Here is a 23,370-nt window from a genome sequence, read left to right as displayed (position 1 = left end):
GAAACATTCAGGTAAAAAATATCATCTTAATTTGCATGGAAATGAAGCAGGAAATATGACAAGCGATTGACATTGCTCATGGACACTTGTAAGAACCGAAAAGTTTTAAGAAGTTATTAAGAGTTGAGCACTTACGTTCTTGGTACTTAAGTACTTAAAATTCCCGGTCATGTTGGTCCATTTGTGTCGAAGAATGGCTCTCTCACTCTTAAAGTGCATTTTAAAAATATTTCAGTTGGAAATGAGGTATCTTCAACCACAACTCTCCTGGACTACATCCGTAAGGTGGCGAATTTACGTGGAACTAAGTACATGTGCAAGGAAGCCGGCTGTGGAGCCTGTATAGTGAGTTACTCCAGACCATCTGATGATGCAGCTTTTGGGAGACACATTGTACAAGGAGTGAATTCTGTAAGTCTTAATTTATATTATGGAATAGTAACATGTTTCATATTATCTTCACTTATGTTTCATATGTTCTCTTAAAATTTTCAGTGTATGGTGTCTATAACTTCGTGCCAAGACTGGGAGATCAGCACGATTGAGGGCATCGGGAACCGGCTGAAAGGATACCACCCGCTGCAGGTCACCCTCGCCAAAGACAACGGCACGCAGTGCGGCTACTGCAGTCCTGGCTGGGTCATGGCTATGTACAGGTAAATGTGGAATACGATAGAATAAGAATTATACCACCAGTTCATGTCTTGATTAAAAATTTACCAACAGCTTACTAAAAACAAAACCTCGGACGATGCTGGATGTTGAAAGAGATCTTTCTAGCAATACCTGTAGATGTACAGGTTACAGACCTATTTTAGAAGCATTTAAAAAATTTGCTTCGGACGCTCCACCTAATAAGCTGATTGATATAGAAGATTTAAGACTCTGCCACAAAGACAATGAGCTAAGAAAATGTGAAAGAAAAATTGACAACACTGATTGGTATTTGGTATCTGCAAAAGAAGTACCAAATAAAATGATACGCCTGGAACTACACGATCATAGAACTTGGTATAGGGTTGAAATGATAAACGACATTTTCAATATATTTATAACAGAAGGAACTGATTCTTACATGTTGATTAATGGAAATACTGGAAAAGGTAAGATATTTTTCTTAAATTAAAATTCAGATCGAAGTTATACTTAATTATAATAACATGAAGTCACACGTTTTTTAAGTTTAAGATTTTAGGTTGATAATGACGAGAAACTTACAAACTGTTTTAGGGGTAGTACCCATTCTTGAGTATCCAAGATTGCTCATAGACATCTCTTGTGTATGGGAACTTCAAGGTCATTATTTAGACCAGAATCTGGTAATTGGTGCTGGCACAACGCTGACTAAGGTTATGGAAATTTTTGAAGATATTAGTGAAGATGAATATTTTTCGTACCTAAAAGTGCTGAAGGCGCACTTGGACGTTGTTGCTCATATACCTGTTAAAAACGTAAGTTTTAGGAATTAACTGTGTTGAATTGAGTTTATAAATGTAGATGTTTAGTTTCTACTAATTAATGTTTTACCTAACAATTTTATTAAAATTCTATTGTTAGCTAATTTAATCTTTTCAAGACACAAGATTGAGTGCCCTACACATATTTTCAGGTAGGAACAATAGCTGGCAATTTGATGGTGAAACACCGTCACCCTGAATTTCAATCTGATGTATTTTTGTTATTGACAACTGTGGGAGCAGAACTAACTATATGTGAGTATTTAATAAGAGCCTTTGTGAACTAAGCGTTAGGTATTTATAATAAATAATATCCAAGTCTAGCTATAAAAGTACTTAAAAAAATATTATGTTATCTTCAGTGTATGCACCCGGACTTACGGAAGTGGTACCCATGCATAAGTTTCTCCAGTTGGATATGACAGGCAAAATATTATTAAACGTCCTATTCCCACCACTGAATAGTCAATATAAAATTTGGACACATAAGGTATAATTAATTAAGTTTGGTAACATAACAACAATTATTACAATTTTTAAACCTTTTGCTTACTCTGTTGCAGATAATGCCTCGATCACAAAACTCACACGCTTACGTAAACTGTGGATTTTTATATAAGCTTGATAAAGTAACAAAAGAGGTGTTAGAATGTCGAATTGCCTACGGTGGTCTATCTCCTAAATTCACAAGAGCAGCCAGAACAGAAAGTTTTGTTGTTGGTCGACGACTTTTTAGCAATGAAACATTACAAGGAGCATTATCTGTTTTGGACCAAGAACTGACCCTCTTTGTTGTTCCAATGCCACCAAACCCATCGGTTGAATATCGAAAAGATGTTGCTTTAGCACTATTTTATAAAGTAAGTTTTATAAATTATCATAATATCGTAATATTAATTTGCCAAAATTCGAATTTGAATTGAAAAATTATTAATAATATAATATTACATTTAATTTTATACAAGGGCATTCTAGCATTAGCTCCAAAAAATGAAATCAGTCCCTATTATGCAACTGGAGCAATAAAAATACACGAATCAAGGCCAGTTTCAAAGGCACAGCAAGATTTTGATACCGACCCAGCGACATATCCATTAAATAAACCAATACCTAAATTGGAGGGCCTGGTAAGTTGTAAAATAAAATATTGAGGGTAAATCTATATTATAGTAAAGCAACATTTTATGAATGTATTTTTTTTAATTAGCTTCAGTGTGCTGGTGAAGCGAAGTATACGGATGACGTACCTACATTGCCCGGAGAAGTATACGCATGTTTCGTTTTAACTACAGTTCCATTAGGTAAAATAGTCAAAATAGACCCCAGCAAAGCATTGGTATGTAATAAAATATTATTTCAGTTTAATTTTATGTCAATATTTTCTATTGTAAAATAAAACGAAATAACGATCAATCCATTTCATGTGCATTATACAGGAAAGACCAGGAGTGATTGCATTTTACTCTGCAGCTGATATACCTGGGATTAACAGTTTTATTCCCGTTAATCCAAAATACATAGTACTCGTACAAAGGGATGAAGAACTACTTTGTGATGGAAATGTTAAGTATTTCAACCAACCTCTAGGTATCATTGTCGCAGAAACGGAGAAATTGGCTGAAATCGCCTCTAAATTAGTACATGTTACTTACACCGATGTAAAAAAACCTGTGTTGGATATAAAGATTGCCAAGAGAGATCCTGCAAGAAATACTTTAACTTTGAATATACCAGCTACCAGAGTAGGTCCAAATGTTAACCGCATTATAACTGGTGAGAGAACAATATATTCCCAGTATCATTTTTGTATGGAAACATTGGCTTGTGTTTCTCATCCAACAGAAGAAGGAATTAAGGTTTACGCTACTACCCAGTGGATAGATGGAATTCAAGGCATGACGTCAAGAGCATTAAAAATGGATACAGGCAGGTAAAGATAAAATTTAAATTAGAAAATTAGTATCATAATATAATAATCAATCTCTAAATATAAAATATAATATTCTAATCTTCTTTTCATACTTTACTAGGATTGATGTAAGTGTTCGAAGGCTCGGAGGTGGTTTTGGGTTGAAAATTACTCGACCAACACAACAGGCTGTGGCATGCAATCTCGTGGTTTCTAAGCTAAATAGGCCTTGCCGGTTTATTCAGTCTATGAGAACAAACATGAGAGCTGTTGGTAAAAGACTACCAAATTCTGTTGACTTTGAGGTAAATTATAGTGTAGCTATTGCTAGCACAAATAAATTATTTTTATAATATTATTCATTAACGTCTGTCATTAAAATTTAACCCTACAGTCCCCAAGCGGCACCCGGGTGCCACATAACAATTGAAAAGTAACAATTGAATATTGTGTCTGCGATTTCCACGATCGAGGAACACGAATACTGAATTAATACAATATTAAATTGATAATGAAAGGGATATTGAATGGTATTTTTATGCCGAAAGTCCAGCGTTCTTGGCTTGTTGCCGAATACTGTATTTAGCAGCAACATTATATTTTTCTTTATAATATTCAGGCATCTGTCAGTGATACAGGAGTTATTCAATATATTAAGTATTCTATTTACTCTGACAATGGCTATATATTCAATGAAAATTTCACGTCATTGGGAATGGACTTGTACTACAATTGCTACGACCGAGGGCCTTGGAACTATACTTCGTACAATACTGTTACAGATACAGCCTCCAATACGTGGTGTCGCTCTCCTGGTTAGCATAATATTAAAATTATTAATTTAAGTTATAGATGAGTTAAATTGTTGCTATAAACTTTAGAATTTCACACGCTCGCACGCACATTTATTCTAAAATTGTTAAAAGTAATCTTTATCTTTTTCAATGTTTATTCTAAAACGGTTACAATTATTTCAGGAGCCTTAGAAAATGTTACATCTACTGAAATGATTATGGAACAAATAGCATATGAATTAGGATTAGATCCATTGAACGTACGACTTGCTAACTTAGACAGAGTGAGACATAACGCTATCCAAGAAATGACTGACTCCATAATGGCTAAAGCAGAATATAGAGAAAGAAGAAACAACGTGGAAAGATTCAACAAAGAAAATAGATGGAAAAAACGAGGACTAAGATTCACCTTCTTGAAGTGGTCTCCATTTGGAACCCAGTACTATGATGTCAATTTGAGTGTATTTCATGACGACGGTGCAGTTATTATATCGCATGGAGGAGTGGAAATGGGACAGGGCGTAAATACTAAAGCAGTGCAAATATGCGCGTACTATTTGAAAATTCCAGTTGAAAAAATTCAAATTAAACCAAACGATACATTGACCACACCAAATGGTTTTGCAACTGGCGGTAGTCTTACTTCCCAGAATGTAGGAATTGGCGTTCAAAAATGTTGTGAGGCACTATTACAAATATTGGCTCCAGTGAGAGAAAAGTTGGAAAATCCTACATGGGAACAACTTATTCAAGCTGCCTTTGCCGCTGATTTGGATTTACAGACACATGCCCTAGTTAATGCAAGTGATCAAGAATATTCTGATGTGTATGGAGTAACATTATCTGAAGTAGAAATTGATGTTTTGACTGGAGAGCATGAAATCAAAAGAGTTGACTTAATTGAAGACACTGGGCGAAGTTTGAATCCTGATATTGATGTTGGGCAGGTTGGTACTTTTTTTTTAATTTAAAGGGTGACTTTTTGTTCAATCAAAAAATATTTTATGGTTTTTAGGTTGAAGGAGCATTTATCATGGGAGTTGGTTACTGGACTTGCGAAGAAATGGTATATGATCCCCCAACAGGAGAGGTTCTCACTGACCGTACTTGGGACTATCATGTTCCACAAGCTAGAGATATCCCGGAGGACTTTAGAGTGTATTTCAGAAAAGGATCGTTTGGTACTCCGAAGGCACTTGGAGCTAAAGGTTTGTTTATTTGAATATTGACTTATCGATATTTCGTGTAAGATCTGTTCTGTTCTTTTGACACTGTTTTATTTCATTTTCAGTCGTAGGCGAGCCAGCTACGTGTATGGGCGTCGGTATCGCTTTAGCTCTGAGAGAAGCTATCACTGCAGCTAGGACTGACTCTGGCATATCCAGTAGAGTGTGGTATGATATTGGTATGTACACCCAATCAAAATCCTTTGCTAATTTAGTTTTGACATATAAAATATAACTTTTGTATTACTTTCAGATGGTCCTTACACCGTGGAAAAGATATATTTGAACAGTGCTACAAAAAGAGAACAATTCAAATTAAACTAAATACCCTGTTAAGTAAATAACAGTTTTATTAAAACCATATTTTTTTTAATAATAAATAAAATAAATCTTTATTTCTCAATAAAATCACATACTTACAATATTATTATGAGGCATCCCCATTAAGTAAATAATTACTTGTGTTGGGGATGTCTCGCTCATTCCCTCAGTTACTTAACAAAATTGAGAAACAATAACATAAGAACTTACATAATATATACTATGTACTAATTTTAATAACAAAAATATAATGACCAGATTCATCATGCATAAAATCCGTTTTGTAAAATATACATTACATATTATGTTTTTGTTTATATTAATTTATACTAAGCTCTCTTCCTGTATGTGTGTACAGTGTATGTGCGTGTTTATGTGTATGTGTACGTGTGTGTGTATGTATGAATGTTTGTTCCTTTATAGTCAAACTACTCTTTTAAGCAAATTCTCTAGGTCATCATATGTGATAGTTTTTATCCACTCATTTAACGACACTTTACACTCATGCAGAGTATGCGGAAAGATATTTAGCTTACGATTTATTAAATTATAAAGGTAAGATGATTGAGCAAGATATTGACGTCTAGCGAATTCGGTACGTACTGGACAAACAGGAATAACATTAGCACTCCGTCTTCTATTACTAGTGGTAGTCGTGGGTCGGTCTTTATGCAGGCTTAGAATTACATTAAATACGTATAATTTTCTAACCGTGAGGAGGTCGCTAAGAGAGTAGAGGGTGTGAGTACTAAATCTATAGGGCTTGAAATACATGACCTTAATTAGTGATCTTTGAGCTTTTTCAAGGTCAAGGAATCTAGTCTTTGTCGCACCACCCCATATTGGTATGCAGTATGTAATAACCGATTGCACCAGAGAAACATAAATTTTATTTAGAAGTTTACTAGACATAACAGTTCTTAGATTTCTAAATATCCAAATAAACTTTCTAATTCTTGAAATTGTAGTGTCTATATGCTCGTGCCATGACAGTCTTTGATCTATAATAACACCGAGATATCTGGTAGATGTTACTTTTTTGATCTGATTACAATTACAGTTTATATTATCATAGATACCACAAGAATGGATTCGAAGTCTGAAGTCAGAAGTGGGTTGGGATCTAGAGCTCGGGGTGAAGCAAATAAAATTACTTTTGTCAGTATTTAGCGTAAGTAAGCTCTCCTTCAACCATTTAGCAATTCGGGCGAGTCCCTCCTCAGCTATCTTTTTTACTGATTCCCATGAAGTTCCAAAGAAAACTATAGCCGTGTCGTCTGCGTAACAAAAGATTTTTCCGTTTCGGATGTAAATCCTACACATACTGTCAATATAAATCAAAAACAGAGTCGGCCCGATAACGCTTCCTTGAGGAACGCCAAACGTTACATCCTCTTCAGAACCGACAATGTTATCAATCTTGACAGCCTGTTTTCGTTCGCTGAGGTAGCTTATTAAAAGAGATAGTGGTAAACCTCGTAGACCAATAAATTCAAGTCTTTTTATAAGAGTTGGGATGGACACTGTATCAAAGGCTTTTTTTAAGTCCAAAAATACAGTCAAACATTTATATCCCTTATCCACTTTCTCAATAATAAGAGATGACAGTGCTTTGATCGCATCTTGAGTTGAAAGTCCTTTCCTAAAGCCGAATTGGAAATCGGAGAGAATGTTATTTCTATCTAGAAAGCTTATTAGTCGGTTATTCAAAAGTTTCTCTAGGATTTTGGAGAAAGCTGGTAATACTGAAATAGGCCTATAGTTTGCAACATCGTGTGTGTCACCATTTTTGTAAACAGGAGTAATAATAGAGCGTTTAAACACAGAAGGAAAAGTTCCTGTACTGAAACAGAGATTAATTAAATCTGTGAGCAAAGGGACGCAAAAATCTTTTGTTCTTTTAAAAAAGCTGGTAGGAATGCTGTCCCATCCAGGAGCACTACTGGAAGAGATGCTTCCAAGAACGGAGGCCACTTCCTGGGAATCAGTATCAAGCAAGGCAAAAGATGAAGGGTGAGGATATATGGCACCACAACAGTCATTAAATTGATGTACCGATGTGTAGTCAATAGCTTTAGCCAGACTTTTTCCTATGTTTACGAAGTATTGATTCACATAATTAATAGAGTCGAGTGGTTCTGATTTTATATATAGCAAATTAGTGTTACTAGACTTTTGACCTTTGAATTGCGTAATCTCATTAATAGCATTATATAATTTTTTTGAATCTTTTACACAGTCAAGAATTTTCCTACCGTTATATTGCCTTTTGAGTTTTCTTACTTGGTCCGTGCAGAAATTACGAAAACGTTTGTATGTTATTTTTAATATAGAATTTTCTGGATCGTTTCTTAATTTTAGTTGCATCTTATTCCTTAGGCGAATGCATCGAAGCGCTCCTTTTGTGATCCATGGCTTAATGATACGTTTGCTGCTGCTATTCACCCTTGTCTTGGTATTTAGATCAATAGCCGTCTGAACCATTTTAACAAAGGCTTCGGCAAAATCATTGGGATCATTAAATATGCCAAATTGGGATATATCTGTTGCAATTAATAATTTGTAAGCACCCTCATAATCCACATGTTTAATATATTTCTGGTTTTTAACTTTTAATTTAATATTTGATATTTTTAGGAAAGTCATTAAATGGTCTGTAATTGTCGTGTTAAGCACGGCTACGAGTGGGGAATATACTTGCATATCTGTTTTTATAAAAATATGGTCCAGGCAATTTTCTTCCCTTGTTGGTAGAGTATGACCCGGTAAAAACCCATGCATGTGCAAAAGGCTTAAATAGCTTAGTCTATTTTGTCGATCAAGGGACTTTTCGCATGATCTTGGTAGGAGGTTAATATTAATATCACCTGTAATTATTATATTTTTCTTAGACCTATTTTTTTGAAGGTAAGCTTCAAGGGAATTAATAAATAGTTCCGCGTTGTTTTGAGATGGCGATCTATATATTCCAAGGATAGTAAAATTTGAAGCAACTATTTGTATCGCAGAAGCATGGTTTAATTTTATCTCTTCTACTCTAACATCAATATTATTTTTTATGTAAGTCACCACACCGTCGTTTTGATTAAACTGCCTGAGAGTTTGATAAGCGGTATAGTTTCTTAATAATGGCAAATTCTTATTTATATTTAATCTACACTCTGTAAAAATAATAACATCAACATCAAAGTTCAATTTTGAAAGAGTGACTTGAAAATCATCAAAATTTCTATAAACACTTCTAATGTTTTGCGTTAAAATTGTAAAATCTGAACTACTATTGTAGTCATTAAGATCTTCTATGTTGCAAGAAAATGCTTTGAACGAATTTAAGTCATCTACTTCTTGCAGAACACTAAGCTGATTATTATCCATTGATAAATCCAAAATCAGCTAGTGGTCGCAGATATCCAAAACTAATTAACAAATTAATGATAGATATTTTAAAATGCAAAACCGTTTTGACAAATCTCGTGTTAATAATATATGAAATTTTAATAAAATATGCAACATAAATCCTCATTATATGTGTAAGAAAATGTAACGTGCCGTAATCTAATATTCCATGTATTTTAATGTATATCTGTATAATATAATGAAATTTAATTGCGAGTTTATAAAATTTTTGTTTAGTTAAATATTTTGTCACGAACGCAATATTATTATGATAGTATTTAGTTGTGCTTTGTAGTTTCATGTGTTTTTGTATTTTGTTTGTCACAAAGTTAGAAATGAGAGTTAGGAATGAACAGTTGGAATTCATGATACAGTATTTAAAAGCTAATTTCTTAGTATCTATGGAAACATAATATAGCATTTGTAGAACATGCAGTACTATAATAATTAAGGAGCTCAATCTTATATTAAAAATTAAAATGTTTAAGTTGACAATGCAATACTGAACGCGAACATGCAATATTAATACGAGTATACTTAAACTAACATAAGTAGCAAAAAATAAGGATTTTAAGCTTTTATAATTTAAAGCATAAACTAGTCACTCATTCTGCATTAATTTTTGCACTTGGGCTTCACTGATAATATTAATAATACGCGAAGACTCTTCTTTCCTGACGAAAACCTTTCCAAAACTGGTCCAGCAAAATTTATAATTCTTTGTTTTCATAAGATCTCGAGCCAGAAAATAGAGACGGGCGCTTTTTGGGGTAAGTTGTTCAGAAACATACACCGGTGACTCTGTGGTAGAGGTGAAACCCAGTTGCTTACATTGGAGTTTGCTCTTGTTTTTTTTATTAAATGTTTTTACTTTTTTTAGAAGTTCATTTTTCAGGATAGTCGATCTTAATTCTAAAACAATTGGCGGAGTTCTTCCACTATCTTGCTTAACTCTTTGCCTATATATATCATTTATGTCTTGAGGCTCAATGTTCAAGTCAATTGATTTGCCTAAACATGTTATCATATTAATTAGGTCATCGCGGGCCTCATTTATTTTTCGGGGAACGTTCTTAATCTCTATGAAGTTTTTACGAAGTGAACGTTGTACATCCTCAATCTTGTCCTCTAGAAAAAGTATATACTCTCGATTTTTAGAGATGTCATTTTCAATTTTTTTAATTTTTTTGTTGAACTCCTCATATTGATTTGACAGCAAAGAAACCGAAGTTTCGATGTTTAAGTTAGTTTGTTGAATATTATTGAGATTAGTTACAATATTTTTCATTTGACAATCTTGAGACGTAATAAATTTGTTGATAATTTCTTTTATTTCTTCCTTGAAATTTTCAAATTCCATGGGTAAGTTCTCCTCTCTCGCCCTTTTACCGCGTTTAGAGGCAGGATTTTGAGGGGTTCCTTCAGTGTCCAAGGTGTTAGCTAAGTCCGATGTTGACTGTGACTTATTCATTGTATAATAATGAAATAATTTTTTGTGGGGTAGTTTAAAATAAAAATAGTAGGAGTGGCCTAGTAACAGCCAATGTCTTCTCGGGGGTGTAGCTCTAGGCGGGGTACTTGTTCGACGGAAAGATGGCCGACAATGCTCCTGCGCAGATTGGTGGGCTTCTTCGGAGCGGCGTACCAGGAGCGCATAGATTCAAGAAGTCACCCGTGCGTTGATATGTTAGAGATGTAGAAAGGAATTGCTACTCACAAGCTTGGCGCAAGTGTTGTCGGGATATCTCTTCTGCGTTTATGGTCTCCTATTATTTTACTTGTAATTAAATTCACTATTTGATTATTTAAATGTTTAAATAAAAGAAAATATAAGGTTTTGGTAACACAACTGCACTGGTCGGCGGTCCGGGGGGAAGAGGATAGATATTTTTACATCTGCGTTTTATTTTATAGTAACAACAAAACGTTCTAAATGTCATATTTTGTTTTTTCTAGAAACTAGATTCTGGTCTGGTGGATGGCTTAATATTATAAGCATTTAATTTTTATGTCTGGTAGAACATTTTTAATACATCGACCGTGGGAATTGCAGACACAATACATTTTCAATTACTATGCGGCAGCCGGGTGCCGCTTGGGGATTGATGGGTAAAAACACTATAATACCTTACAATTAATTGGACTCAATTACAGGCACATTCTTATGCAACTTGCATTAGCTATGAAAATAGATCCATTTTCCCTAATTACGCCTGAAGTTACTTTCACCTATAGCGTATCGATATGTAAAGTGTAAACTATATCCAATTTGCTCACTGCTCAGTGTTCCCGACCGTGCGATACTCGTAATATATACTAAGTGGCTCTGTGAGTGAAAATGGACAGAGTGACTTTTACTCTCAATGGCGTGAAGCATTCAGGTAAAATGTTACTAATTTTGATATTAATCAGAATTCCTTATTAGATCTTTTAGGATGTAAAAGAATTAAAACTAAATTACTACATAATATTATGAGGTACTCCTTAAGCAGATATTTTAAATAATACTAGATGACCCGATGAAATTTGTACTACTTTCCATATGAGCCTTCCCTGGACTTTCACGAATATTTCAAGACTAAAATTAGACAAATCAGTTCAAAGAGAGTAGCATTTTTTATGTTTATACATGTTATTATTACAAGCCTTATCTATCCCACTGTAGGGCAAAAGTCTCCCCTGTAGTTCTCTCTCCTGTGCCACCGATGGAGCTGAATTTATTAATAAGTAGCTGTCCCGGCAAAGACGCTGTTTTGCCATATAAAGTATTTCGCCCATTTCGTCAAAATAGATTGAATAGTTTAAGCGAAAATCATTAAAGTTTATTGTGTGGGAACCGTACATTTTCCGGGACAAAAAGTATCCCTTGTCCTTTCCCGAGAAGTGAAGTATCTCAATACCAAACTTCATCAAAATCAAGTGAATAGTTTACGCGCAAATCATAAAAGTATATTGTGCAGTAACCGTACATTTTCCCGGACAAAATATGTTCGTCTTCGGGACTCAAAGTATTTCTATGCCAAATTTCAGCAAAATTGGCCCAGCCGTTTACGCGTGATGTCGTGACCACGCGAAAATGGATTTATTTTTATACTAGCTGTTGCCCGCGACTTCGTCCGCGTGGACTTCAGTTTATAGCGCGCGATGTCAACAAAATTGGTGTCAAAAGCTTTTATAAAAAAACCCTGGTACCCCTTAAATCAATACAGCTGTGCAGTGTGCAAACAATAAGTACTTCATTTTTGTATGTTAAACTTTATATATTATGCCAAATTTTAAAGCTTATTTAGCCCCCCAATTACACAACTTTACCCATAAACTATTTATCATTGATAGGTTTAGCCCCAATTTCACCAACGTCTGTTAGTGTTAACAGCTTGTTAAAATATCCTGTCTTCTCTTTCATTCATATGAAAAACAAAACAGCTAACGTGATACTAATTCGAGCATTAACTTTAACAGTCGTTGGTGAAATTTGGTCTTAAGGTTACGTCACTGCCTGCACAGATAAAGTACTGAGTTATTTAATACCGTAGAATAGATATAACAATCTAAAAAATCGAGACTTAAATGTAGGATGATACCACCTCTTATAGAAAGACTTTTGAGCAAGCGTCAGCGCGATGTAGAAGACGCACGGCGCCATCTATTATGAATTTTTTGAACAAATTTACGACCCTTACAACCCTTTTTTCCAGTAAAAAAGTAGCCTATGTCCTTTCTCAGGCTTTAGACTATCAGTATACAAAATTTCATTACAATCGGTTCGGTAGTTTTGGCGTTTGGCGTGAAAGCGAGACTGACAGACAGACAGACAGACAGAGATACTTTCGCATTCATAATATTAGTACAGATTATGTGCACACTGCACAGCTGTTTTTGGGTATTTTGATTAAGGGCCGCGCTACACTGGAATGGCAGCGGCGAGGCAAGCACTTTCAGCGCTGCCATTCCGGTGTAGCGCGGCCCTAAGAGGGGTACCACTTACCAGGGTTTTAAAAAGTTTTTAAATTTGACACAAATTTTGTTGACACCGCGCGCTATTAACTAAAGTCCACGCGGACGAAGTCGCGGGCAACAGCTAGTTATGAATAAAAACAATAATATATAATAAAGTAGGTACCGTATGATTAGTTCTGTTATAATAATGAAGTAAAAAATAAAGCGCCATCTGTTTTCATATATTAGAATTAAAATGTTTTCATATATTAGAATTAAATTGATATATTTTCTGGATGGAATATAGGCCACAACACAACACACTCGAACTCCTTAGAAATGCAGTAGGAGTTCTATAAGATAAGATAGATTGATTATTATTATAGCAAGTGATAATATTATTAAACATAATATTCTAACGTATTAAAAACTATAAACAAAAACATAATAACTAATAAGTATGATTAGTTTTATGTTCCAACGAAGTAAAAAAAAGCGCCATCTGTTGAATCGTATTAGAACTAAAATGTTCATTGCATCGCGTCGATATATTTCTGGATTTTTTATAATATTATACATAAAATATATTTAAGATTTTTGAAATATTATTTTAATACACATCCAAGACCCAGGAACATTGAAAACTTTTTGTTCCGCCTGCGGGACTCGAACCCAGGACCCCCGGGATGAGCGCTGGCCATGCGCAATGCGAATTCATTTTCATCGATATTTTCATGGAAATAAGATATTTTCCCACATCAAAATGTAGCCTATGTCCTTTCTCAGACTCTAGAATAACTGTGTACAAAATTTCATTGCAATCGGTTCAGTAGTTTTGGCGTGAAAGCGAGACAGACAGACAGAGATACTTTCGCATTTATAATATTAGTTTTTGGCGTGAAAGTGAGACAGACAGACAGACAGAGATACTTTCGCATTTATAATTTTAGTATGGATTAGTATAGAAGTATAGATACATAAAATATATTTAAGTAAAAAATAAAACGCCATCTGTTGAATCGTATTAGAACTAAAATAAAATAAAACGCCATCTGTTGAATCGTATTAGAACTAAATTGCGTCGATATATTTCTGGATTTTTTATAATATTATACATAAAATATATTTAAGATTTTTGAAATATTATTTTAATACACATCCAAGACCCAGGAACATTGAAAACTTGTTCCGCCTGCGGGACTCGAACCCAGGACCCCCGGGATGAGCGCTGGCCTGCGCAATGCGAATAAATTTTCATCGATATTTTCATGGAAATAAGATATTTTCCCACATCAAAATGTAGCCTATGTCCTTTCTCAGACTCTAGAATAACTGTGTACAAAATTTCATTGCAATCGGTTCAGTAGTTTTGGCGTGAAAGCGAGACAGACAGACAGACAGACAGACAGAGATACTTTCGCATTTATAATATTAGTATAGATATACTTACTAGCTGTCCCGGCAAACGTTGTTTTTTTATATATATATATATATATATATATATATATATATATATATATATATATATATATATATATATATATATATATATATATATATATATATATATATATATATATATATATATATATATATATATATATATATATATATATATATATATATATGTTGGCCGATTCTCAGACCTACTCAACATACTCACAAAATTTCATGAGAATCGGTCAAGCCGTTTCGGAGGAGTATGGCAACGAAAACTGTGACACGAGAATTTTATATATTAGATAAAAAAAATTTATAAAAAAGGTTGAGTAATATAATTTAGTTAATGGAATCAGGCGTTACTTTGCGGAAATCCATAGTTAATGACCAAACTTGCTTGACTACGTCACCGCTTATTAATATGTTCGGGGGTACTAGTGAGAGTAGTGGGGGTAGTGGGGATAGTAGCGGGGCTCGATAGTGTATAAAAGGCGGTGTTTTGGCCGTTGGCGGCACTTAACGGACGTTGTTCGTAGAGTCCACATCCTGAGGATGCTCCGGTGTTGGGGCGAAACGCGCGTCGAGGTTTTCAACCTGCATGGTGGTGAGGGGCCTTGCACGGATTTGCCAACATTATTGCTTGTGTGGTGGTGGTGTTTGCAAGTTCTTGCATGCGAGTGTACGCATAGGCAGTGTGGGAGGAGGGAGGTGCTGTACGCATGTCTATGCGTACACTCACTCATTTACTTAAAGGTGGAAGTTGTTTTCGCGGAATATTGCTAAAAATAATAACAAACTAAATTCTATAGTTCAATTCAACTTGTGCGCCGTTGGGTCTGCTATAACGTTATTTAGAGATGAAAACGATTTTGATCAATTCTTAAATCTACCAAGAGCATAAAATTGGAAAAAAATGGTCTAGACTCTAGCTAATAGCCATTTTCGTCTAAAGTCTAGCAACAAACACCGTTAAACGAGTTTTCTTAAGTACTCTATAATTATATCCAAATATCCGAGTCACTTAGTATAATTTACAATCCATACTACATAGTTATATACCTTTAATATAATATTATAAATGCGAACTTTCGCATACTTACTTGTATCTTACTTGTATCTGTCTGTCTGTTACCTCTTCACGCCCAAACAGCAGAACTGATTTTGCTGAAAGGTATGGAAATACTTGGAGTCCCAGGAAAGGACATCGGATACTTTTTATTCCGAAAAATGTACGGTTCCAGCGCGATACACGAATTTTGGGGCAACGAAGTTGCGGGCGTCATGTAGTAAAATAATAAAAGATGTCAATAATTCATAGTTGGAAATGAAGTTTCGTCCACAACCACCCTTCTGGATTACATCAGGAAGGTCGCAGAGCTGCGAGGTACCAAGTACATGTGTAAAGAGGCTGGCTGTGGAGCCTGTATAGTGAGTTATTCGAGACCATCAGATGACGCGGCTTTCGGGAGGCACATTGTGCAAGGAGTCAATGCTGTAAGTCAAATTTTTGGGTACGATTTTTTATGAGTTAAACGTCGATCAAAACTACGAGATCAGTTTTAACAAAAAAAAAAAAACGACTTCAAACAGTTTTTCCTTATCATGGAACCACTTGTGAAGTATTCTTTCCTACGAAAAAGGAATCGTCTAAATTGTATCTAAATTGGCTAAGTGGCTTAAGTGTGAACAAATAATAGCGGGTTTACTTTATTTCGACCAGTGATCTCTCTAGCGTTGGATTTGATCACTGGATTGGAATAACAGACATACACATAGAGTTTACCTGCCTAATTTAAAATATAAGCATGGATTTCTTTTAGTGTATGGTGTCGATAACTTCGTGTCAAGACTGGGAGATCAGCACCATAGAGCACATTGGCAACAGGCTGCAGGGATACCACCCACTGCAGGTCACCCTTGCCAGAGACAACGGCACGCAGTGTGGCTACTGTAGTCCTGGCTGGGTAATGGCTATGTACAGGTAACCTTGAAAACACCAATCAACTAGCTATGAAGATATGGTATGAAAATATTATTATTCTTACTTAAGAAATTTATTATGTTGCTCAACAGTTTACTAAGCACCAGACCTCGCACCATTTTTGAAATAGAAAACGATCTATCTAGTAATATATGCAGGTGTACTGGTTATAGACCTATATTAGATGCATTTAAGAAATTTGGCAGCGATGCACCAATTAACAGTTTAATTGATATAGAAGATCTGAAACTATGTGATAAAATTATTCATAAAAAGAAATGCCCAGATAATAATAAGAAAGATCTAAACGAAGATTGGTATGTCATAACTAAAGAAGAAGTATCAAGTAAAGTAATACATTTAAAACTACATGATGACAGAATTTGGTACAGAGTTGAAATGGTCAATGATATTTTTAACATTTTTATGGAAGAAGGAACCGACTCTTATATGTTAATTAATGGAAACACTGGGAAAGGTATGGAAAGGCAACACGCATATTATAATAATCTTAAATAGTAAAAACATATTATAAACAGAAGTATTTTTTATTAGGAGTCGTAAATATACTGGAGTATCCGAGACTTCTAATAGACATCTCTAATGTTTGGGAGCTACAAGGTCATTATATAGACCAGAACCTGGTGATTGGTGCTGGCACAACATTAACCAAAGTTATGCAAATATTTCAAGACGTCAGTGAGGATGAATATTTTGCATACTTGAGAGTGCTAAGTGAACATTTGGAATTGGTAGCTCATATACCCGTAAGAAATGTAAGTTATGTTAGTGTTTACTGATATTTTTGTTGTGATGCTTTGTCTATTTACTTTATAAAAGCCCTGGTTCATAAAATGATGAAAAACGAAAAAAAAGTAAGGTGCGACAAATGGTAAACTATCTATAATTTACGATTTGAATTTGAATTACTTATTATGAATAGGACATTTTTTGAAACGGTCCTATTATGCTCCTGAATGAAATAATCATGCAATCACATTGTCAAAACTCTTCCAATAAGTAAGTAAGAGACAATTATTATAATCACCCTTAAAGCCATAAGAACAATGCTTTTAGATTAATACGCTGGTGAGAGTTGTTATTACCTGTTAAAATTAATACTTTCAGATAGGAACTGTGGCTGGTAATCTGATGGTAAAACACCGATATCCAGAATTCCAAAGTGATATATTTTTGTTGTTGTCTACTGTAGGAGCAGAGCTAACTATCTGTAAGTATCGAAAACCTTTCATTGAAACAAAAAAGCTATAAATATTTATTATTTTACTTCCTATTCTATAAATTATTACATAGATATTAAAAATAAAGTTCACTTTATTGTTGTAATAAAATGATAATAATTATTATGTAATAATTATTATCATTTTATTATTTTCAGTGCATGGACCGGGTCTAACAGAGATAGTACCAATGGAGCATTTTCTTCAGTTTGATATGACGGGAAAAGTAATATTAAATATTCTCTTCCCACCATTAAATAATCAATATAAGCTTTGGACGCATAAGGTATCTACCATTTAATGAAAAAGATCTAAACATCATGCATTACGTTTTATTATTATTCAAGCTTTTATAATGAGTATTATGTCTTACAACACATTAAAAAAATTCTCAGATAATGCCACGAGCACAAAATGCTCACGCCTATGTTAATTGTGGATTTTTATACAAGCTTGAAAGTACAACAAACAAAGTATTAGAATGCAGAATTGCCTATGGCGGGCTTTCTCCTTTCTTCACGAGAGCATTATTGACTGAGAGTCACATTGTTGGCAAATCACTTTTTCTGAATGAAACGTTACAAGAAGTTCTGAGTGTTTTGGATGAAGAATTAGATGGCGCTGTTGTTCCAATGCCACCTAATCCATCGGTACAATATCGGAAACAAGTTGCTTTAGCGCTTTTTTATAAAGTGAGTTCTATTTTTAATTAATTTTTAAAAGAATTTTATTACTTTCTTCATAGACTCTGCTGATTGTGTATTTAAAATGTTTCCGTAGGGCCTCCTAGCTTTGGCACCGCAAAATCTAGTGAGTCCTCATTACGTCACTGGAGCTATAAAAGAGCATGCAACCAGACCATTGTCAAGCGGACAGCAGGAGTTTGACACAGACCCCAAAGTATATCCCTTAAATAAGCCTATACCTAAACTCGAGGGAATAGTAAGTTAAATATATCTATTTGTACCTATCAGTCTTACAAAATGTATGTTTTTATTGGGTTAAACACTTAAAAATAATAATAATATTTTTTATACTTAAATAGATTCAGTGCGCTGGTGAAGCAAAATACACTGAAGACATACCTACTTTACCGGGAGAAGTATATGCATGTTTTGTTCTAACAACAGTGCCTCGGGGTAGAATCGTCAATATTGACCCTAGTAGAGCATTAGTAAGTAAAACTTTTAATATTATAATAAATGCGGTCTTAAGGCAAATTTAAAGTTTTTCTTTACTCGTCTATCAGGAGAGACCAGGAGTGATTGCCTTCTATTCAGCAAAAGATATACCCGGTGTTAATAGTTTCATCCCCGTTGTAACCAAATATCGTAAACTCATACGAGAAAACGAGGAATTATTATGTGATGGAGATGTTAAATATTTTAATCAACCTCTGGGTATAGTTGTCGCAGAAACAGAAATCTTGGCTGAACTTGCAGCAACATTAGTACATGTAACGTATACGGATGTTAAAGAACCTGTGATAGATATAAAAGTTGCAAAAAGAGATATGTCGAGAAACATTTTTTTTGTAAATATACCAGCCACCAAAGTAAGTCCTGATATACATCAAATAATAAGCGGCGAAATAACTATTTACACACAGTACCACTTTTCTATGGAAACTTTGTGTTGTGTTTCACGCCCAACAGAAGAAGGAATCAAAACTTATGCTTCTACACAGTGGATAGATGCTGTTCAGGACATGACTTCAAGAGCTTTAAAAATAGACGCAGGCAGGTAAATAAGAGCCGAGTTGTGTAATGTTCATAATCTTGTAATGTTGCAGGAAAAAAACATCAAAATATAGTATCACCATTTTATAAAAAAAAACTTATACTTATAATTGAAATGAATACACAATATTTGGATACAATAATTTTAGGATTGATGTGAGTGTTCGAAGACTTGGTGGTGCTTATGGAATAAAAATTTCTCGCAACACCCAACAGGCCGTAGCATGCAATCTCGTGGTTTATAAACTAAATAGGCCTTGTAGGTTTATACAATCTTTGAGAACAAATATGAGAGCTGTTGGAAAAAGATTACCGTGTTCCGTTGACTTTGAGGTAAACATTAAAGCTTATGTTGCAATAATTAAAATGTATCATACAATATGTACATCGAAATTTAAATGATTTTCTAATTATTACTTATACCTATATCAATTATTTTTGGTTACAGGCTGGCGTTAATAAAGAAGGAGTAATCCAATTTATAAACTTTGTGCTTTACTCCGACAATGGGTACATATACAATGAAAATTTATCTGACTTGGGAAAGGATGTGTACTACAATTGCTACGATCAGGCACCTTGGAACTACACTTGCTTCAATACTTTAACCGACACTGCATCTAACACTTGGTGCCGTGCGCCTGGTAAATATTTTTTATTATATAGTACATTAAATTAAGAAGTGTAATCTCATAAAATAAATATTCGTTAATTATCAGGAACCTTAGAAAATATTATATCAGCTGAAATGGTAATGGAACAAATAGCTTACGAATTAGGATTGGACCCATTGCAGGTCCGGCTTGCTAACTTAGATAGAGCTAAACATAATGCTATTCAAGAAATGACTGACACTATCATGGTTAAATCAAACTACAAAGAAAGAAGGAAGCATGTAGATAACTTTAATGAAGAAAATCGATGGAAAAAACGAGGCTTTAGATTTACATTGATGAAATGGTCACCGTATGGCACATTTTACTATGAAGTAAATTTATCTGTTTTTCATCAAGATGGCTCAGTTATTATCTCTCACGGAGGAGTGGAAATGGGGCAAGGTATAAATACTAAGGCGATACAAATTTGTGCATACTATTTTGGAATTCCAGTGGACATGATTCAAGTAAAACGTAATGATACAGTGACTACTCCCAACGGTTTTACAACTGCAGGTAGTCTTACTTCACAAAATATAGGAATTGGTGTGCAAAAATGTTGCGAAGAGCTCCTACGAAGACTAGCACCTATAAGGGCAAGACTAGGAAATCCTACGTGGGTGGAACTTATAAGGGCTGCTTTTGATGCCGATCTCAGCTTACAAACTCATGGACTTTTGAATGCTAGTGATGAAGAAAATATTGACGTTTATGGTGTAACATTAGCCGAAGTAGAAATAGATGTTTTAACAGGGGAACATGAAATAATAAGAGTCGATTTAATTGAAGATACAGGGCGGAGTTTAAATCCTGTTATTGACGTAGGCCAGGTACGAGCTTGTTTGGTTTTTAGATTAAGTAAATGCAACCTTTTTTGCGAAGATAATAATTACTTATTTAAGGTTGAAGGAGCTTTTATCATGGGACTCGGTTATTGGACATGCGAGAGAATGGTTTATGACCCTCAAACTGGGGAAGTGCTAAGTGACCATACCTGGGAGTACCATGTACCACAAGCTAGGGATATCCCACAGGACTTCAGGGTATATTTTCGGAAAGGGTCATTTAGTACTCCGAGAGCTCTAGGTGCTAAAGGTATGACAGTTAAGGTTAATGAAATATAAATAATGTTAGTTAACTTTTTTGTATTTTATAATTCAATGTTTGTAGTTGTTGGAGAACCTGCTACTTGCATGGCTGTGAGTGTTCCATTAGCTTTGAGAGAAGCAATTACTTCTGCTAGAACTGACTCTGGCATACCGAGCACCGTTTGGTATGAGATTGGTTGGTATACCAAAATGATTATTTGTAAATATTTTAAATTTTAAATAAGTACTTCTACAAAGTTTTTAATATATTTTCAGATGGCCCGTACTCAGTTGAAAATATTTATTTAAATTGCGCTACAATAAAGGAACAATTCAAATTTTACTAATAATTTAAAATGTATGCTTAATTGAATGCAATAAATTTTGATTAAAAGTGGACTTTTTGTTTAAGTAATTTGATTTCAATAAAAAAGAAAAATAATATTTCTCGTGTTTTGTTTTATTTCTTCATTAATTATTATTATAGTAGACAGCATTCTAAAATTCATGTTAAGCATGCTGCAGACCCAATGTGAATGTGAGAGTCACAAAAGAAGGTGGGTAAGATTTTTAAATAAAACACAAAGGCGGAAAGTATGTTTTAATTCTATCGTAGCTTTCAAGTATGAAAAGTATAATTTGAAAGTGTTATAATATTATAATGATAGTAATTGTCTATACATATAAATAAAATTGGAGTGTCTGTTTGTAATATTCAAAGAACCGTTTTTTACTACATGCATTTTTTTTTGCGTTGCCGGCCTTTTAAGAGGGAATAGGTTAATATAGTAAGGAAGGGAAGGGAATAGGGGAGGGAAGAGAGGGGAATAGGGTAGGGGATTGGGCCTCCGGTAAACTCACTCACTCGACGAAACACAGCGCAAGTGCTGTTTCACGCCGGTTTTCTGTGAGAACGTGGTATTTCTCCGGTCGAGCCGGCCCATTCGTGCCGAAGCATGTATATGTGCTACATACACCAAAACAACATTTTTTACAATTTTTGTCTGTATGTCTGTCTGTCTGTCTGTTTGTTCCGGCTAATCTCCGAAATGGCTGGAGCGATTTTGACGAGACTTTTTTTGGCAGATAGCTGATGTAGTAAGGAATAACTAAGGCTACTTTTTAACCGACTTCCGAAAAGGAGGATGATATATTTTACATTTTTTGTATGCAGTTTACGCGGATGAAGTCGCGGGCAACAGCTAGTGGTCAATAAAAATAAATATCTATCTCTGTGCATACTTTTACGTCCTGGAATAGTAACGATAAAACCGCAAACAAACGCAAAACAAAACACATTCTCCCTTTTGGCAAAGTAACTTTTACCTATAGCAAACAAACACGTAAAGTATAAACTCGATCCACTTTCCATGTACCTATATTATCTGGCTCCGACAAAGCCCGGAAAACCCAAAAACTTTCAAAACTTACACATATCTTTTGTTTACAAAGTGATCGAGTCGATGATCGTCCACATAGATGTGATATTTTGTATTCGAATATTATAGAAATGGTACTCAATATGACTTTTTGAATTTTTTATGGCATTTAATGAAATAACATGGTATTTTATGCCAAATTTCTCTAAAAGAGCCGGAATGATTAGTAAATTGTAATCTGTCGGTTGGGTTTGACATAACTCAACCAAACTACGTAGGTCGCCATCTGCCTATGAATCAACTTCTCTGATACTACAATTACATTATAAGTAATAATATTTTCCACACGATATTTTATTTATACGTCATGTTATAGTACAACATATTTTCTACAGAATAAAAAAATAAGTTATAGCATCAAATATTATGTCATTCGTAGCACATCTATAAAAATATATCGTTGGCGAGAGTCGGAGTCTCACAACTCAGGCAGTCGCTGGAATACTAATAACACCTGAAAGCCCAACTTTAGGGCTTCTTGCACTTCGAAATGGAAAAATTACTTTCCCAGTTAAATATTTTATAGCTGAATTTTTCCAATTTCACTGCGCCAGTTGAGTGATTGTAAGAAATTTTAGATTGAAACGCGTTTAAAGTTAAAAATATACCTTTATTTAATTAGCTTAAAAGTGCAATGCTGTGAATCCATGCATTAAGTATTGGCCTGGATGAAAACCGACTTCAGAATTGTACGTACCTAATTGAGAATTAATCAAATAAAATCATTTATTTCGGGCATCA

At 34.5% G+C, this 23,370-nt stretch overlaps 2 protein-coding genes across 2 annotated transcripts; both read left to right on the top strand.

Annotated features, from left to right (window-relative positions):
* Positions 1–5,713, top strand: LOC121734995 (xanthine dehydrogenase/oxidase-like). Its single transcript, XM_042125662.1, has 17 exons — positions 1–11; positions 236–411; positions 496–656; positions 727–1,103; positions 1,231–1,451; positions 1,610–1,712; positions 1,820–1,947; positions 2,021–2,317; positions 2,423–2,584; positions 2,665–2,793; positions 2,894–3,387; positions 3,488–3,671; positions 3,986–4,181; positions 4,344–5,110; positions 5,179–5,371; positions 5,455–5,568; positions 5,643–5,713. The coding sequence occupies exons 2-17, from the start codon at positions 313–315 to the stop codon at positions 5,711–5,713; spliced, it is 3,696 nt and encodes a 1,231-aa protein (XP_041981596.1). The 5' UTR covers positions 1–11; positions 236–312.
* A 5,731-nt stretch (positions 5,714–11,444) lies between these two features.
* LOC121734712 (xanthine dehydrogenase/oxidase-like) lies at positions 11,445–21,537 on the top strand. Its single transcript, XM_042125311.1, has 17 exons — positions 11,445–11,487; positions 15,804–15,979; positions 16,306–16,466; positions 16,559–16,944; positions 17,022–17,242; positions 17,595–17,697; positions 17,866–17,993; positions 18,103–18,399; positions 18,488–18,649; positions 18,753–18,881; positions 18,957–19,450; positions 19,596–19,779; positions 19,895–20,090; positions 20,166–20,932; positions 21,005–21,197; positions 21,273–21,386; positions 21,467–21,537. The coding sequence occupies exons 1-17, from the start codon at positions 11,445–11,447 to the stop codon at positions 21,535–21,537; spliced, it is 3,825 nt and encodes a 1,274-aa protein (XP_041981245.1).
* The last annotated feature ends 1,833 nt before the right edge of the window (positions 21,538–23,370 follow it).

This window comes from Aricia agestis, chromosome 16 (genome assembly GCF_905147365.1).
Source record: "Aricia agestis chromosome 16, ilAriAges1.1, whole genome shotgun sequence".
Taxonomy (NCBI): Eukaryota; Metazoa; Arthropoda; class Insecta; order Lepidoptera; family Lycaenidae; genus Aricia; species Aricia agestis.
Note: the sequence above shows the minus strand (reverse complement) of the source record. Positions and strands in the feature narration are given on the sequence as shown.

What these genes read in the sequence shown, in the direction of transcription:
- LOC121734995 (XM_042125662.1), top strand. Translation starts at nt 313, where the DNA reads ATGTGCAAGGAAGCCGGCTGTGGAGCCTGTATAGTGAGTTACTCCAGA. An exon ending in CTCATATACCTGTTAAAAAC is followed by an intron (nt 1,452 to 1,609) that starts GTAAGTTTTAGG and finishes ACATATTTTCAG; the next exon opens with GTAGGAACAATAGCTGGCAA. An exon ending in CTTTAGCACTATTTTATAAA is followed by an intron (nt 2,318 to 2,422) that starts GTAAGTTTTATA and finishes ATTTTATACAAG; the next exon opens with GGCATTCTAGCATTAGCTCC.
- LOC121734712 (XM_042125311.1), top strand. Translation starts at nt 11,445, where the DNA reads ATGGACAGAGTGACTTTTACTCTCAATGGCGTGAAGCATTCAG. An exon ending in TAATGGAAACACTGGGAAAG is followed by an intron (nt 16,945 to 17,021) that starts GTATGGAAAGGC and finishes ATTTTTTATTAG; the next exon opens with GAGTCGTAAATATACTGGAG. An exon ending in AGGAGCAGAGCTAACTATCT is followed by an intron (nt 17,698 to 17,865) that starts GTAAGTATCGAA and finishes TATTATTTTCAG; the next exon opens with TGCATGGACCGGGTCTAACA.